This window comes from Patella vulgata, chromosome 9 (assembly GCF_932274485.2).
Source record: "Patella vulgata chromosome 9, xgPatVulg1.2, whole genome shotgun sequence".
NCBI classification, from domain to species: Eukaryota; Metazoa; Mollusca; class Gastropoda; family Patellidae; genus Patella; species Patella vulgata.
The window spans coordinates 29,884,071-29,904,355 of record NC_065887.2 but is presented as its reverse complement, the minus strand read 5'-3'; the positions used below and the strand labels follow the sequence as shown (position 1 = coordinate 29,904,355).

At 31.6% G+C, this 20,285-nt stretch overlaps 1 protein-coding gene across 7 annotated transcripts in view; it reads left to right on the top strand.

Annotated features, from left to right (window-relative positions):
- Nucleotides 1-20,285, top strand: part of LOC126831640 (tyrosine-protein phosphatase non-receptor type 4) — a 60,963-nt gene that overhangs the window by 27,428 nt on the left and 13,250 nt on the right. For 6 of the 7 annotated variants that reach the window (XM_050562239.2, XM_050562244.2, XM_050562238.2 and 3 more), the window contains 2 exons: nt 6,463-6,480; nt 13,681-13,828. In XM_050562239.2, coding sequence (XP_050418196.1) covers nt 6,463-6,480; nt 13,681-13,828 — 166 coding nt within the window. The remainder of the gene's footprint in view (nt 1-6,462; nt 6,481-13,680; nt 13,829-20,285) is intronic. The other variant, XM_050562242.2, reaches the window with a different exon arrangement.

The window sequence follows — 20,285 nt, the reverse complement described above, 5'->3', positions numbered from 1 at the left end:
AAGTGTATAGTATCACTACCAGGTACTTCAAAACCTTACTGATTTTGATCATGAAAATTTTATGCTCAGTTTGATTGCTTGATACGTTTGGAAAAGATAAATGTGCAATTAATTAATATGTGTCATCTATTTGTTTTGGGGTTTCTATGGGGGACGTCAGCCTCACTGTTGGCTTGTTATCTAATCTTCCATAATGCCCCTTTAAGTAGAATGTTCATACAGGCTTTTGGCCTATGATGTCCGTTAATTAATATATTTCTTTGTATTGTTTTTGTGTGGTCTTCATTTCATTATGCAATTTAACAACATCTAATAAATAGGCCAAAATTAGGAATTGTTGTAATGCCAATAGTATCTTTGTTTTCGGGGGCTATGTCACTGCCCGTGCTCTGTAACTGTTTGAACAAGACAAGTAGGATTCTTCATCTGGTTTTCTTCAGGAAATCTGAAATCTTGGGATAGTCTATTGAAAAATTATCTTTATTAATTCAAATGTCATATTTGAGGTAAAGAAATATTCTGTGATAAATAATTTTGATAATCATAATCCTTATTGAGCCTGTAACTGATTTAAGCCTATCACTTTTAAATGTACTTTACCTTCGAGAATAATTAGGTAACAGTATTATGAGAAGACTGACCATGAGGTTATGTTAATCATGTTGGTTTCAGCATTAAGTCATACCAACATGTATATTAAACAGTGTATTACATAGTGGTTGGTTTAAAACTGGGATAAGGCACGCTTACTTTACCTACCCGATTGCTACAATACAATAGAGGTACAATATGGTAAACCATATTACTAGACTACCTGTCTCACCTGGCTAGCGGACTAGTCTATTATAAACTGTGACAGAGCCAGTGGTTTAGTAAAGCTCTTGTGTTTGTCAAGGTGATTGGATTAAAAGCAAATAGGTGGATTGAGAAATTGGTGAGGAGAAGAGTGAACATACTCACCTTAAAACTAGTGACAAATTCTAAACTAGAAATCTCTCCCTTGGCCTTACCTTTCACTTCATTGGTATTCTATCTATGCATATATTTGTTGAATGATGTTCACAATCGTATGATTGTGAATTTACAATATTATGCGGTATTGTTTATGAGTGCATGTTAAGATAAGTAGAATAGAATGGATTATTGTTGAAGTAAACAAAAGAACAATAGGATTAAATAAATACAGTGAATATAAGAGAAAGTTACATGGGGAAAAGTGCTAGTTTAATCTGTGGAAGGTAAGAATTAAATCTTGTATTGATCGCTTTAAAGTTATGTACATACCGCATGGTGTAATACCCTGAATAAAGTCTGGAAATTGTGTACAACGTGATCTGTATTGAGATTTAAAACAAATAGGGACTGATTTTAATCTTGTTGTTAAGGGTAGTTTTTTATGTGAACAATACGCACAATGTTACTGTAAGAATTGATTAAAATTGCCCTGATGTAAAAGGTCAACATGTATTTTGATAGTGAAACTTTTGGCATCACATTTATCCCCCGATATATCTTTTGATTCTCATTGATTTGGTTGATTTTCATGGTATGGAATGCATGTACATATACATGTATCTTTCTAGTCTAGAACTCTTTATACTGCTTCTATGATGCATTCCTGTGTTGGTTTTTACCTGATACTGAGGGCTGAGCTTTTAGTGGTCTAAAGCTCTGCTGTTGCACATGACATGGAGATTAGGGTCACCTGACATGTTCTTGTAAATTTTAGCAGAGAATTTATAGTTTTCTCACCATTGTAAAGGGAGCCTTTTTTATGAGGAATGTGTGAAAAAAAAGAAGTCAAAGTGTTAAGAGTAAATCTAATAAATGTTTTATTGAGGTAAATAGAATCTACTACCTATGTGGTATATATTACATAGTATTATATACATAGTAATAAATCTTTATTAACTATATCTTATACTTATATTATGTAATATGATGTCATAATATCTGTCCGTTGGTTAAGTATATTGATTTATTTTGTGATTGACATTTACTCTAGATAGGAAACACATGTCATATTAAGAAGATTTCTCTAAATATATACTAATTTTACAAGATTAAGGATTTTCTTTATGCTAATACTCTGTTAATGCTTCCTCTTATAAGCTAATGGAGAAATACACATCTTTTGGGAGGATTATTTTAAAATCTGCAGTGGCTCAGTGAGTATAGCGCTGGCTCAGTGAGTATAGTGCTGGCTCAGTGAGTATAGCGCTGGCTCAATAACCAGGCGGTCCGAGTCTGGATCCGGTTGTTGGCTGAGAAAGTTCCTAAGGGTTTCTGGGTATTTTTTCCGTGCTTTCCTCTTGTTAGTGGTGCTGTGATAAGGGTCTTGCAATAAACATTATCTAGTCGTTTGGGTGATACAAAACTATGAGGACCCATGTAAATGTTGGTGTACACGTTAAAGAACCTTGTTGGAATTTGACAAAGAGTATCTTGAAAGTTTCCCTCATGGTGTATGGCAAGCTTAGTACAAAGTTTTATGGGTTTTTTAAAACTTAATCAGATTATTGAATGTTAAAAAACACATTAATTTGGGTTTGTGGGGGGAATTTGAATTTAGCTTTTATTGAGTATATCATATGAATTAACTACAGAAAATCATCATAGAACTTTGAAGAACATTGGCACACTTTTGGCCATATGGTGCATTCTGTGTTTTGGAGGACATACTCATTTAATATCCATGTTCCCCCAAAATAATTTTTTAGAAAACTTTGGAATATATTATAAAACAGGAATGTAAGGATACAAAATTCCAGAGAACCATTAATAACCTTTTTCATGCTGACAATTATGAGATAATATATCAGGAAAGTATCTAGGGCCAATTTGGTTCCGGAAAACAAATGGGTGCCCAAATTATTTTATGCCCAAATTCTATGCTGACAAAAGTCAACGGTAGAGATGTTTACTCTTTATTTATTACCAAAATCAGATGAATCCAAAACCGAGGATGTTGTTAGTTAAATTTAAATCTTCATGCAATATAATCCCCTGGTTGAACACCAAATACACCGAGAAGCAGTCATTAATAATATATTTTTGAGAAGAATCTCCAATGGATGACAAGTGAATAAATCAGTGATGCTAGCTTTAGTTTTAAGTAGCACTTACCGTTATTTATTTTATTTTAGAAACCTGCTAACAGAGGCTTGATTTTTATAATATTGTCTTATTATTGAAGGCTATATGGCATAGTCGTACAGAATTTTATTTTAACAATGGTTGTTACATGATCATTGTGTCCTTGGTCTTTCATCGACGATTGAATAAAAACGTGCTAGACAAAAACTACAAATTGTGTCATGAAGAATGCCATTGTGTCGTATCAGCTTATTTTGACTACAACATTTTCCGATACTGACCAGTGAATATTCGCTTGGCCGCTAATATCACTGAAAGGAATGACATTGGTGCGGTTTAATTAGCTCACAATATTTACTTTTTTCTTTCTGCATATTAAATGCAAGAACATTTTTTGTGAAGTATTAGAAATATAGGTTGCCAGGCAGCGAAACATACACCCACAGCCTAAATAGTCCGAGCGGTCGACAAGGGTTTTCGCACATTTATTTTTTTGTAGATAATTGGGGCATTTATTTACAAGAGAATTTCATTCAGATCAGATTATAATTTTCGCCGTATGAGGGTTCACAAGGTTCTACAAACTGAAATAAGGGCCTTAACTCTGGAAGTAATGTCCAGAAATTGTTAAAATTTGACCGACTTTTTCATTTTACTAATATAAATTTCATACAGGTTGGATTATAACTTTTGCCATTTGAACTTTCACAAGTTCAACAAAGTAAAATAAGGGCCATAAAATTAAAAGTAATCAACAGAAATTGCTGACATTCAATAGGATTCTTGATTTCACTAATTTAAATAATGCATATAAATTTCATACAGATCGGATGATAACTTTCATTATTTGAGCATTCAAAAGGTTCAACAAGGGCCATAACTTTACAAGTAATTATTTGAAATTACTGAAATTCAACAGGCTTCTTCGTGTCACTAATTTAAATGATGCATATAAACTCCATACAGATTGGATAATAACTTTTGTCGTTGGAGCAGTCACAAGGTTGAACAAAGTAAAACAAGGGCCATAACTCCAGAAGAAATTAATGAACATTATTGAAATTAAATAGGCTTCTTCATCTCACTAATGTAAACAACATATATCAATTTCAAAACAATCAGATGATAAATGTAGTCTGTAGAGTGTTCACAAGAAATTGTGGACTACAGATGTACGGACGGGGGCGTTGGCAATATACAACCACATTTCCAATGTGGACGTATAAAAATGAATAAAGGTGTTTGAAGTCTATCTAGATAAAATATATTTCCTATTTAGTGTAAATGGGTTTATTAAATGAGTAAAAGGCACCATTCTGACTAGACCAGTTCACGTTATGTAAACATTGCAAGTGTGCTACCGATTTTCCAACGTGGTTTTCCCTTGTCAGTGATGCAGGACGGAGGGCCTGACAAGGACAGCTGTCTAGTCCTTCGGATGAGACGAAAAAACAGAGGTCCCGTGTAAACATTGGAATGCACGTAAAAGATCCCTTGGCAGTTGGAATTCGATATAAGAGTAGGCGATAGTGCCGCTGCCCGGGCAAAATTTCCCTCATAGCACACTGTATGGCATATGCCCGTCTTCATTAGCCCAGTATAGGAGCAGAACAGTAGGACGTTAAACCCCATTTCATTTCATTTCATTTCATTTCATTGCAAGTGTGCTATTGAGCCAATGATCAACGCCATGTGATGTGACGTCAAACGTCGAATGCATGATGAACTTTATACAAGTCAGTCAACTTATACAGAGTACTGTTCTAAGAAGAAGGCCTTCACAATCAAGTCTACCTCAAATATCATTTAAATACACTACTATCTATGCCTTAAATCACTCTCAATGCTATTTCCGGCAATGTACAAGTTATTTTTTCAACTTTTGAAATTCTTCAAGTCGATAGACCTTCCAGAAGCAAAATAGGAAATATTGTTATATATAGCAGTAGGGAAGCTAATAATTATTTTATGTTGAATTATTATTATAACCTTCGTATGTAACCAGTAGACATTTGCTTATATAATTTGATTAGCTTATTAATAAAATAGTTATTTATTAGTTATGTAATGTGTGATTATATTACTAAATCTTAGTTTTCATACATGTATCTTATTATTGATTGCATGTTTATGTAGTTTTATCTTATTTAAAGGAACATGTTCAGACTCCATGATATTTTACCATTAATGTCTGTCTGAACTATAGAATGCCAAAAAAAACCCCAGCTATATCATTTATTGCCTATATCAGTCTCACTATTGGTTATCGATAAAAGATTTAATTTGTGTAAACTTTACACTAATTCTGACAGGTGTTGAGTGGACATAAAACCCCATTCTCTCTCTCTAATTCTGACAGTCACATTTGAAGAAAACAAATAGTGCCTGGATAATCTAGACAATTGTGTTAACAAAATAAATCCGAGCTCATCCATCATAAAGAAAAAGCCAGAGAGTTAGTACGGTTACCTCAGTTATTAATATATCCCTTACCTTTGATAGGAATAGGGATGAAAACCATACAAATTCCATGTTTAGACATGCTATTATTCTATAACTACATGCAAATAAAAGCAAATATCATTGAATACAGTCATTGAATAACCTATGGTTGTATTCAATAGCTTGGACACATACTACTTTTGTCTAGAATGACGTCACTTTCAGAATTACGTCAAACTGTAATGACGTCACCACTAGGCAACCACAATTACTGGTGATGATTTTTTTGTGGGGTTACAGTGTATTTTGAGATTTGCATGTACTTATAGAATAAGAACAGAACTCAATGGCCATTGAACACCGCTCGTGGAATACTTGTGCAGCGATACACTCTCTTGAACCATTGAATAACCCAAGCGGTATTCAATGGTCATTGAGTTCTTTTTATTTATTGGAGCATTGAGCTTGATATCTGGGGAAAATTGAATCTTTAAACACAGCTGACTATAATATTTGGCAATATCACTTTAATAATAAAAAAAATTAAGATACAGTTATATAACAAATTAGTACGTAAAGTTTATCAACTAATTATAATATAACAAATTAGTACATAAAGATTATCAACTAATTATAATGTAATTATCAACTAATTATAATGTAATGTAAAGATTATCAACTAATTATAATGTAATGTAAAGGGTGGGTGTGAGTTAATTCAGTAGAATGCCTACTCTCATATTTGACTTAAAGTTCATTTTGAAATCAAGGGGAAACAACTCTTATTGTATTGATGTAGTCCGGTGCAGACAAATAGAATGCATGGAGGTTTAACAATTTTCATAATTTTTTTTTAAATATTTAATTGATTTCTAACCAGATAATTTCGTTTTGATATATATTTTGTATTACTTATTATTTCAGCCCTTATGTTCAGGCTTGGTAGAGTATCTATTTAGTATATTTTATTTTACGTTGCTTTGATTAATATGAGTGGCAAATATTTGTAGAATAATTGTTTGTTCTTTGATTCTTCATTCTTTCTTATTTCAAATCTGATACAAATACAAAATTTTGAAAATACATTTTTTTTTTTTTTTGAAAGAGACAGAACCTGTTTATGAAAAAGAAAAAAAAACTATTTGTATTTATATAAATAAAAAAGATGCTAAAAGTCTTAAAGGGATAAAATAAATATTAAACAAAAAAAGCAGTTAAAAGATACAAGACAATATTCTGAAACATAATTCTATTGATTTTTTTTTATCCAATACTGTTAATACAGTGTCCATAATATTAATCTAGATCAGTTTGCCTGATATCTTGTGATATATTTTTTGCTTGGTTTTGTATAGTTTCCATGGATGTTATGGATTTATTTATATTTTTTGTTTTAATCTTAATTAGAATATAAAAAGATGAAAAAGAACAAACAAATATATTCTTTATTACGGCCTAATGAACTAATAGCCCATAATGAAGCATTTTCGTCCATATGTTTTTGATTAACACTAACTGTACCTGTTAACTTATTACTTACTAATATGGTTCTTATATTTCATAATGGCATGGCTCCATTTGTATTTTATTTGATTAATTTTGTGTGTTCACTACAGATTATGGTAGAAGTTTGCTTTTGAGCCACCTTGTTATGCTTGCATATTTCTAATTCCTGCTTCCAATTGAACCATGGTTTATGTATTCTCAGTTATTTACCAAAGAAGACAAACTCAAACAATTTTTAAGTTTTTGATACAAATGTGTTTTCTATAGTTGTTTCTAAAAGCATCTTTGTTATTTATAAAGAGTCTTGTTATCTATTGGCGGTTGCTCAGTGAGTAGGGTGTTGGCTCGCTAACCTGGAGATCCTGTGTTCGATCCCTGCATTGGCCGAGAAAGTTCATCAGTATTTTCGGACATGGTTCCCCCTTGTCAGCTGTGTAGGATGGAGAACCTGGCAGGGGACAACGTGTAGTTGTTCTGATGGGTCGAAAAACTGAGGCCCTGTCACCGTGTACACATTGGCATGCATGTAAAAGAACCTATGACAGTTGGTATTAAAAGTAAGAGTAGGCCATAGCACTGCTGTTCAGGTGAACTTGGAAAAAGTGAGAGACGTACAACAGTTTCAGAGATAAAAACCACGGTAAAGGCATGGGCAGTGGATAATCCGAGAATTTAGGCTTTGCTATTTATGATGAATGGACAGCAATTAAAGACAACATCGTCTTGTATATGCAATGACTTCTCATTCGGCTTCATGCCTGTTGCTAGGTACTGCGTCAGCTAGTTAGCCAAGTCACATGACACAAACATGACTTCTTTTAATATAATTTTTTTTATAGCTTGGGTATTTTCTCAACAACTACAATGTTTTGAGAGGGATTTGAAGCAAAATTTTGATAGATTAATTACTTTGAATAAATTTTTAGTCCAAATATATCATCAAATCACACAGTTTGTACACGGAAAGGTATCTTTATTGACTCTAATTAACCAGAAAGTGCTGTCAACATTGACACAATACGCATGGAAGCATAAATATTAGCACATTCAGCTATCAATAACTAACTTTACTAAAATGATATTGTTTTGAGGGGTATTTAACTTTAAAAAGTCTGTTGGTTTATCCCTGACAAAACATTAGAATTTAAGATATTTGTAAGACTTAAAATACCCACATATCAGATAATGAGCAACTTCAAATCCTGTGAAGAACTGGTAAGAATTTATCAGGGTTTACAGCTACAGGCTGGTAAGAAAAAGCAGTTCACATAAAATATTCCATATTGATACAGTTGGGGATACCACAGCCTGTGCTAAATTTCCCTTCCTAAGATATTAATGTCATTTTTGTTAGGTTAAAATGATCTAAGTATTGCACAAATTTTAACTTCCATAGACAACAGAAGTAACATGTTACTCTACAATAGATTCTAATTTATGGCATCAAAACAGATGTGTATTTAATCTTTTGACAACCACTCTACAATAGTGTAGGTGCATTAGATACAGTAATTACGGTAGTTGGCTTGGTTACAAAGAACTCCTGCCAAACATTGAAATTCCAACATGGCTTCCACCTACATGATATTTCAGGAGACTGTAAAGTGTACTGTCATGTCGAGCAGGTGATGTTATGGAAGATTTTATTTTGGGGATATATTTACTTCATATTTAAATGTTATCTAATATATGTACTTCTTTATAGTGTTAAATGTTTTGAAAAATCTTGTGCCTTAGCAAATAATGCATTTCACTACGGTACCGTTTTGACATTCTTCTTTGGTACCATCTGTCTGTCTATCTATTTCTATCTGCTTGTTTTCAACCACATATAATCTATTTACTGCCAAACAGAACAGTACTGTTTGATCAACCTTTATTCTGAAGTACTAAGTAATAATGTTCTAAGGATTGGTAAATGTGAATACAATGTTTTATTTTTTTTTTAAAAATTATGGATTGTCTTAAATGGGAGATAACTCTTCAATGCATTTGCATGATATAATTCTGTGAGCTACAAGAAGCAAATATTTGTTCTCAATGCATTTGCATGATATAATTCTGTGAGCTACAAGAAGCAAATATTTGTTCTCATGCTGTTCAGTCCTTATTTTTTTTTGGGGGGGGGGGCAGTTATTCTACTTTGCCTGAAAAATAAATCTACAGAAATGGTGATCAACTATATGCCATACAAAAAAATGTATAATGCTTTTGAATGATTGTAGCATATTAAAAACGTAATATAATAATCCTCTTGGGGTCTACACTTAATGGCTCTCTTGAGTTCTTATTTAACAAGAAATGGCTAAAACTTGGTCAAAACCGGTTTAAACCTGGTCAAATCTCTGAGGAATGCATTCAACAGACATATCGCTTTCAAATCCACTTTAGACTATTATATTCTACAAGAAGAAGTTAAAATAATGATAGCCACAAATTATTTATACAATTTTATTACAAATCTTTGCATCTGTGATCCATTGTTATAGTTATATTGTTCATTGACTTATATTTACAAATCTATTACAAACATTTAAACAAATGTTTAAGTTACATTTTTGAATTCATGTAATTCTTGCTGGGTTGCATTAATTTTCTTTTGTGACACATAATTTGAAAGAATCACAAGTACAAATAATGGTGTATTCATTAGCTGGCTAAATTATTATTTTTTAAAATAAAAACCAAGGAGTTTTAGTTCCTAAACAGATATCTTTCTTCAAGCTTAATAAGGCCATTTCTTTGACACTGCACTTATGTTTGGCTGAAAGTATATTTCTGATGATCTGGGAAAATGTGACCTGGTAAACCAGTGCTCTTCCATTCATCGTTCTGCAAATGCATAATGGAGGATACGATAAAATTAGTAACATTTGAAGATCATTGATAATGGATTTCAACCAAATTTGGTAGGAAAATTTGTTGGGTGGTGCTTGTTCAGATTTGTGTAAATGAAGTTAATCTGCCAGAGAGGAACAAGGTGAAGGCATCTTAAAAGGGAAAAATTGAGATATTTTCCAACTTATTGAAGGGTTTCAAAAAAATTTGTCAAGTATTCTGCCTTGGTAGTGTTTATTCTGCTTTGCTCAAATGAAGTTCAAGGGACAAATTTAGCTATTTTCAAGTTATTATATTGAAATAAAATTGAAAGCCTAACCCAAACCCCCAAAAGGCAGTTAAAGCTACCATCGGTTCATTTATATTAAGCAAGAAATTTGCAATTAATGGTACATGTAATTATTAGTAATTATATATATAACCATACTTGTAATTATCTTATTAGTATACATTTATGGCTGTCGTAGATATTTGTAGATATCATAAACTGAGAAGCTATATACATTTACATAATACCCAGGGGGCAATATTGTGTTTATAATTTTGTGTATAATTTATTTCAAGCTCTTCGAAGAATAAGGAATTAATCAGTCTTGCGGATATTATGAAATCTTCACCTTCAGAAAACCATTTGTTCTTACTTTAAATAGGATATATATAATTTTAGAGCAGTGTGTTATGTAGTTGAATGTACCCTATAGACATTGTGTGATAGAAAAGAATACAATAGATCTTTGTCTTCTATACATGGATCTGTGAATTTTTTGCTGCTGGTATATAGATCTACCCACACTGTTAGTTTACTGTGTGGGAGTATACATTTTTAGTTGATTAACTTATATTCTCATCTTACATTGTACATGAATATTATACTTTGTATATTGGTTTAAATTTCTGTTGGTACATGTAGGTTAGTTAAATTTATTATTCCATGCCTGTAGTTTAATTGGAAATAAAACAAATCTGTTTATGAAAACCCAATTCTCTGAAACAGTCTTTTTAGGGAAACCCAATTCTCTAAAATCAAACCGATAATGATAATAATTATACAAATTATAACAACACTCTATTAATATAACTAAATTGATTTTAAAATACCCAAAACAGTCTTTTTAGGGAAATCCAATTCTCAAAAATCACAATACTCTATTTAAATGTTTAAAAAGTTATACTACATCTTTGCTTAGAATCATTTAAAATGCTATGACAATAAGGTATAACTGATAGTAAAATGATTTTATGATCAAAGAATTTATTATAAGGAAGTAGGTATCCCGTGTCTTGTTATATCTGGAATATGCGTGGGTACAATTAGATTAATGATCTAGTTGGATAAAATCAAGAAAATTATAAATTTATAAATTGTCAAATTAGATTAAGTGAATGAAATGGATCAACTTGAAGATAAAAATTATCCTCTAAGTTTTATAAATCAGTTATATCGTTTCATTTACAGGTAAGTTTAATCTATGATCTAGACTGCTTTGCATAATTTTATACCATAGGAATGAATGCAATAATAACATGCTGCTTAAAACAATATATATCAAAAACTGCATAATGATTTCTATCACAATTATGGAATGGACCAAAACATTCAAATTCAACTCAAAAGTTTATAAAGAAATGTAAATTTCTGAGCAAATTGACTAAATGATATCTGAAGTAATTTATAGATACTGTACCCATGTGTGATTACATAAATATAAATATGGTTTAACAAGATGCCCAAACTAATAGTGTATCAAATCTCCGAAACTATTTTTTAAGTGCTCAGAAATCGAGTCTAAGGGAGTCAATTTTCAACCCCCCAGCACAGACTCTCACCTGCGGTGTTCTCGCACCTAAAGTGCTTGCGGGTCATGCTTTGCCTGACATTGCCGCGCACGACCAAATCCTTAGACGAGGCTCTGTGTTCAGGCTATCATTTTCAAACAGTTCCATATATAGGCTATATCTTTACATTTTGACTTTTGTTTTTCATCTTCAATGGACTAATTTTTTTTTAGCAAACCAATTTAAAAAACCTTAAATTGATTTGTAAGTAAGAATAAACATACAAAAAATCAAATATATGCACTGCACACTTAAGACCTGTCACTATGAATGACTTTGGTGCCAGACTGGTATGCTAAACGTCACTGTATTGTGATTAAAACCTTCTATTCAAATATAATGTCATTTACAAGAATTTGTTTAGGCTATAAAGTTACTCAAGTTGCATTTCTTGTCAATCATCAATAAAATACAAGTTAGCAGGGCTCACACTGGCTTTCAAATTTTTTCCGCCAAAATGGATGATAATTTTTGTGTACAAAAAATGTTCATATTTTTTTCCACCAACTGGAATATTTTATCTGCCAAAAAAGACATCTAACAATTTTACCGATATATACAATACAATATATAACAACTTTGAAAATCTGTCTTTACATAATAGATTAGCAAAGTTTGGATTTAATAACATCAGATTTTATTTTTGGTGGCTTTAGTCTATTTGAACACAATACTGCAGTACTATTTACACATCAAAATCTCATCCAAGGATCGCCAATTTTCTATAAATTTTTGTGTTGCGTGCACAATGGGCCTATTGTTGTTTTCAGGTACTGTAAGGTATCAGAATCTGAATCCCTGATAGAATGGTATAAATTTCAATTATATTTGTAAGAGATACTTACAATTATACTTGTTGTTAGAGTATTTTAGCGATGGTGATATGATACAAATGGCAAACTGTTCTCTCGCTCAAGAATCTCCACTATTCAACTTGTTTTTAGTTTTCGACCAGTGGTGATAATTTAATTTGAAATAATGATATCCGATAGGCATGCTTGTATATTTTACATGCCTTATATGAAGCCACTGTAAACCGATTTCAGCTATCAAAATATTTAATTCTATTCGAAAGAAACTGTCAGCCATTTTGATTACATGTATTACATTTTTTTTTTTTTTAAGACGAAACGAAACATCAAATAATCACTGCTGGGATTAATCATTAGGAGTACATAATGACTTTATATATATATCATTGACAATTATCAATCAACTAATCATTAATCCAAGACAACAGATTAGTATTACTCATTGACGCGATCAGGATTATCAGCTAGTTGATTAATTTCTAGTATCCCACCATGTGATTGATACTCAATGATGCTTAATCCAGGATAAATCCGATTAGAATTTTAAGATTTTTTCCCGCCAGTTCTCAAAAAGAATCACCAGTACCGCAAAACATTATCGCCAAAATCAAATTTTAATCGCCACTTTCATTTTTTTATCGCAAATTGCGACTTTGGCGACCGACAGTGTGAGCCCTGCAAGTTAGTATCTATGATTTAGGAAAATGACACATGATAACAACACTTGGGTGAAAAACAAGCAGGTAATTAATTACACCAATCTTGATTACAAATGATGCCTCACTTACAGAGCCTTCTTCCCATGTAAACGGGTCCTCATTCTGAGCATGAATCTTGTAAGAAAATAAACAACATTTTATTCTTGGTAAGGAACTAAGTAGAAGTGAGGAAGAGGAAGATAATGTTTTTTCCTCCTTTGGAAAAACATACATTATAAAATTAAAAATCAGTTACTTTAAAGAAAAAAAACTGATGAAATGGCCTGCAAATATTATCAACAGAAAATTTATTCTTATGTTGCAAACGATATGTATTTTCTTATTGAAACGTAAGAAATTGATTATTTTGTAAGAATATTATTTTTTAATTACAGGAGAGTAGCTTTAGATCAATCATTGATGGATTTTAAACTGTCTTTTTAAATTTACAGCGATGGCGGTTTTCTATCCCACAACACATCCCGGGACACCTTCCCAGCACCAATCCCAACAAAGGTTGTCAATTATAACTCAACAAAGGAACTCAGTCAATCAACAGACCCTTTATATGAATTACCGATGTACAATGACTACAATGTGGTAAGTTTTCATAAGTTCAATTGTCTGCCTGTAATGAGACCACTCTGAATCAAAAGCAACAAAATAGTTGTTCCATTGGCACTCAGCATTGGCCTTGTATTGGATGTAATAATATTGGGAAAATTTCTTATCAGCCCCCATCTGGTGAAACATGCTAGTACACACAGTGATAACAACCCTGATCTTATAGCTTATTGAATCAAGATACTGAGTTGGTCGTTAAGCAGGATTTCACTGTATACTGTTACACAATTTTGAGAAACAGATCAAATGTGAGTGTGAAGGTGAGAAATTAGTGTGGTGAATGCACTCCTATTCGCAATTCGATGGAACTGTTACACACTTCCATGTCGTTGATTTATCCCATTTCAATTGCTTTACAGAAGCTTTGATTCAGAGTGGCCATGTTAGCAATCCTTGTCTCTGGGAATTATTTTGTTAGTTATTACCCTGTAGATTATTTCAGCATTTTTTGTGTGATTTCTTCAAGTATGCAGTGTGAATGGAAGTTAAAAAAAGAACATATTTATTATTTATTATCATTATAAAAAGATATTGCCCTTTATGCGACAGTGTAGTGACTTTCACAATGTCTAAAAGTGAAGATTTCAATACAATGAACTAGAGTGCTGTAATGTAGCATCTTCTTGATTAAATACTTCAATCCCTTTCAGTATTCACAATGATATGTGGATTTGTTTCATCGATCTATGTTGCTCTCAATGTAATAAGTTTGTCGCCATTTTTTTTGTCTGCGAAATTCCTTGCAATATTGTTAAAGATGAATGTCTAATACTATAGAAATACCAGTCCAAAAATGGTTTAGTTCCATTCAGTATATACAAAGATAATATGTAGGCAGGCCCATTTAAAATCTGATTGAATCTGGCGTTTGTATTTTGATTTTATTTTGTTAATTATAAATGTTAAATAATCAATCAGATAGCATGAATTAGACCATAAAAAATTTGATATTTTAGCAAAAAATGCAAATGACAACTCATTACTATAAGAGTGTCAATTTCGGGAGTGTTGACAGATCTACGTACATAAAGGTACTGTAATATGAAATACAGATTAAAAATGGTGCAACTATGTACACCAGAAGTCGTATCTGGCACAAGTTTACATAACTTGTTTACATATCTGTTCTGATCAACAGAATAAGTCTAATGCGCCAGAAAAAACATTTTTAAATTCTAATTGGTCATGAGTTCAATAACAATTAGTCAAAGCTAATTATTAAAAAAATCAATATAGTTCATGTAAATTGATTGCTGTAGAATGAGTAGTCAGTTTTAATGATTGTGTATGACGGAAGGTGAAGAAACTAATTATAAACAGTAGCAACAAGCATCAATAATTTATTCCAACACCTGTGATGACTGGTCTCAACTTCTAATGTTAACTGTTCACATTAAGAATAAAAGGGTCATAGAGGCAAGCAGCTGTGTTTGGTGTGATACACATTTTATGAGGATATTAATGGATCAAGAATATATTAGCCTTCTAATATTTATTGTTTAACTGACCACAAGAGTATGACAACTAGTCAACAGGATATAAATTTATTATGATAGAAATTACTACAGGATATTAATGGAAATATCAAGATAATATCAAAATATAGGATTGGTAGTACACCATTGTTATAGTGTATCACAGGATAAATGTTTTTATAATGTTTGATATGTACTTATCTTATACCAGGAAATTTATTTTGTGTTTTACACAAAAATAGGTTAAAAATAGTAATGAGTAAATTACAATTTAAATGGAAATTGACATACTCCAGTACTGTCAACCATTATTTCTGCTCAGGGGATTGGGTGTCCGATTTGGTTAACCTGTGCGCGTTGCTTCATAAAGTCTGTGGCGTTGATTCTCTGCTTGTAATTGACGAGTAGTGTCACCTGTCCAGCCTCATGGGTTTTCTCTGGATTCTCTGGTTTCCTCCCACAGCTAAAGACCCCTACATGCAATCGAATTCATGAAATAAATTTGAACCATATGATAGTCCCAAAATGACCTAGTTTGTGTTGAGTGGACATTAACCCCCATTTCTCTCTCTGACTCTCTTTATTTCTGCTCTTCCAATCTTTGGAAAAAGGATAAAAACTCATCTCATTTAATGAGATACCGGTAATTAATATTATCAACTAATAAAAGTCAAGTGTTCTAAACAATTTAAAGGCTACTAAAATAATTTAAAAACTTACAAATAAAGCAATGAGCAGACAAGTGTATTTTTTTGCCTGATCTTGGAATTTGCCAGTGATTTTTTTACGTCCAATCACAAACGGGCACACGTAGCGATTGTCTGAAGAGCGTACACAACTCTGAGAGTAAATTACGTTGATCACGTGACTTGTGCAGAATGTTGAATTGCCGAAAACTTAAGATTGCTGTGGTAGCTCCTATTTATGTGCTTCTAAAACTCTGGAATCTGGACGTCAAACAGGCAAGGCCTTTATGACCGATGAATAATCAGTTCTTCATTTGTCAGACTCAAGGCAGCCATTTTGAGATCATGTGATAGCAATGATGTCTCTGATTGCCGTATGAAAATGGTTTGGCCAAAAAATATCTAACATGCTAGATATGTTTGATCAGTCAGGCGAATGGTTTGCAGAGCAGAATCGTTGTCGCTGTGAACTGGCACATGGGCGATTTTTTTTACAAATGATTTTAAAAATCGGTGCGATTGGGTGAAAAAATACGCTTGTATACACAATAAGATTCCAGAGTGGTGCATTAATTAATTTTATGCAGAGGGACACTGAAAAACTAAGATTATTAGATGGTTTTTTTAACCTTGATTTAGAAAATCCCATTTAGTGACATATACACATTTTCTTAGTTATTGCCCCTGCCGCCATGGAATCCTTGTAAGCATTTTAAAGATAAAGAGTTTTTGTGACGTGATACAGTTTTTGAGACTGAGATTAGTGAGATACAGTTTTTGAGACTTGAATCACAACGCACTGTGACATTCTTTCCACAAAACTGGTAATATATATATATATTTTTTTTTGTTGCCTTCTTTATATTTATCATTTTAGTGATAAAGAAATTAAATTAACAAATTGTAAAAAAATTTATATGCAAATTAATTTGTCTTAGGAGTGAAAGTATTTGTTTTTCTTGTCATTTTTCGTGTTGACTGATATTTTGAACGTGAATGTGTTTTTGGGGGTTACAGTTTTCAAAATATTCATGGTATGCGGTTTATATACTTGTAAACATAGTTAGCTATATAAAACTGTTTCTGTATATTATATTGTAGTCTATCTCTCTCGTTTACTTTATTGTTGTTGTTAAATGGAGCGATATTCTCTATCATAATCCTTGACGTCTCAACTCTTTACTTAAACATATACTTGACTGGACAGGCATTGGCATTTATCAAGTATTTTATTTTACGCTTCATGATTCAGTAAATTAGATGAAAGATGGCAGTGATGTGGGTTTTTTCTTTCTTTTCTTCTAGTTTAAACAAGAATTCAGTGAGACACTTATATAACTTGGTTATTGAAGTTCATGTTAAAAAATATTGCTATGATAATCATTTTTATTCCCATGAAGTCGAATACATACTTCAACATGAATTTTGAAATGATTTCAATAAGATGTTTGATTAGAACCTTGTAATGAATTGTTAATGATAAGAAAAGGTTAAGTAATATGTATGTGCACTCAACCATGTGCAATTTCATGTAAAAGAAATAATTCTAACATGGGAAACCTTATTTAAAAATCTAAGTGAATATTAACTTAGACAATCAAATTTTATGTAGTGATATTCAGGGATGTAAGTTACGGGATATGAAACCCAAAATATACTAACATGCAAAGAAATGGAGCCTGTCATACTTATTCTTCTTTAATGTACATGTAGTAAAATTTAAACAATTTCCTTATCGTGATTACATGTACATCCATTTGGCGGATTTGCTTTACATGCTGTTGATAGAAAGTTTTAAGGATCAACAAAATTGTGATCTAATTTTACTTGAATAGTTAGATGGATAAACCCAATTCTACAGTTTAAGCTCCTGTACTTGCAAAATACTTGAATGGTTCCCATCGTTAATATTTCAGTAACATCACTTACTGTAAATTACATTAACAAACATTATTTTGATACCTAACCAATTTAAGAATTGAGAGTTTTCAAATGGTGTATATGAGAAATGTGGAGATTTGTAAGATTCAGTAAGGTTGTAAATGACAATAATATGGTATGTTTTAACCACATGGAAAGACTGGAAATGGTTGGTTTCTATGAATTGATAACAAAATTTCTACATTAAACTTATAGTAAAATACATTGGCAAATGTGTTTTGAGTATTTTGTAGCGTTTTTATTTATTTATTTATTTTTTATTTTGAAATTTTGGAATATTCTGTAAGCTAAATTAATGTGTGTGTGTGTTGGAGGAGGGTGGGGGATGTAATAATTTGCAAAGATATAAGAACAGGTATCTTTTAATAATACATGTACTGTGTAAGTGCAGGAAAACCACAGATTGTAACAAATCAAAAGCTGAGAGAGTCAGAATCAACTATTGGTACATGTTACTTTATACATTACCATTGAAATATTTGATTTTGAAAGTGGTCAGTGATGAGGAGATAAATATAATGTACATATTTACTCATTATTTAAAGATTGATCTAATGGCTATGATTTATTCATGACAACAAAGGGGTCTGTAAATCCCATTGTTTTAATACAAAGGAGGATAGCTTTAATGAAATAGAGGTCGTATTGCTTTAACCTGACATTCCAGTAGTTGAGATAAGCCATTTTAATGCTTGTCTATTCTATCTCTAGAATATGACTAGTTTACATAGTGAATGAGGTTACCTAGTTGTTTAAATTTGACCCAAGTTAGACTCAGTAAAATAGGACAAACCTATATAATAAATAGATGAAAACTCTGACATAATCAAGAGCTAACTTCAAAGAATATGGTCATAAAACCCTTACATAAATGACAATTATTCAGTTATTATTAATAATAAATGTTCAAATGCAAACTGACATTTCAAAAAAAGGGGAAGGCATGTTGTGCCATAGAATGAGTATTTCAAGTAAGAGCAAGCTTTTGGATATAAAATCATGTGTGTTAAAACAAGAAGGGTTTGGGCACAACTAGTTTAAATGGTTGCAATTTTTTTGAAAGTTTATCAGGGCCAGATCAGATCCTGGTAACATTGATTTTATTATTGTGAAAATTGATTGCTTTAAACTTTCCTTTTTTTTCTACATAAGTACTTGTGTCACTTTAAGTCTGTAAAAAGGTGTATGTTGTAGGAGGATTATTATTAGTTTGTATTGATCAGTGTAACTGCTGAATAAGTCATAACGATGTAAGTTTATCAAAGTACAACATATGTCTCTTATAAAGGTTATAATGTAATATTGATTTGAAGTACATTAGTTGATGTACATACTGATATATTAAAGCGGCATTATATAAGATTTAAATAAAGAGCTGGGCGTTCAAAACTAGATAATGCAATATGAATATATTGAAAATTCCATTCAAATTACTTTATTTTGAGCGAAATGTGTCAATGGATGTAGTTTTGAAAAGATGTATGCATTGATCGTAACAATTGTATTGGTCATTCAAGTTTTAGCATCACTTCTCCATTTTTAAATCAAATCATCAAATGGCCAAGCTGTTCTAATCTACTTAAAATCGAAGAGCCATCCTATGGCATCAAGAGTTGATTACGGCCTTGTCATGTTAATAAATCTCTAATTAATAATTTATATAACATTTAAGGCCCAAGCGAGTTGATTATCGGTATCTGAATGAAGCTATAGTAGTACATTACAATTTGATTATTACAAAATACATTATGTTTTATTATGATAAAATATGTATATGGTTTATCTTCATTGATGATTTGACATTTCTAGAAATCACCTTTGGACATTTTCTTTTTCAAAGCATTATCAGAGTGGTTGGAATGAACCATATCAAGCTATTAAATGTTTTAGAAAACCCTTTTTTTAGTGTTAATTGGTCTTTCCATGATGTCAAATATGTAAGGTAATTCCTCTAGTTATTTGGATTGTTTAAAAACCATGCAATTAATAAATTGAACTCCCCTTCATGTTGTAGATATACTGCATGTGGTAAAATTGTCCCAAATATTTAATCTATCTATATCTGCATATATAAAAAACTTATCTATTCATTTATGCTTAGACATGTAAAGCAAATAGTAATAATGTGAAACAAATAGTTCAAATGGATTTTGGTTGATAATGTTTATATTGAATTGTTAATTAGGAGGAAAAAATAAAAATAATTTGTACAAACTATTTACTTGTGTAAATGAAAATGATGAACTAATATTGAGCTTAGATTGAAAAAAATTGTTTATTCATTCAGAATTGTCCGTAAACAGTAAACTCTATTTGGTCTCCATTAAAATT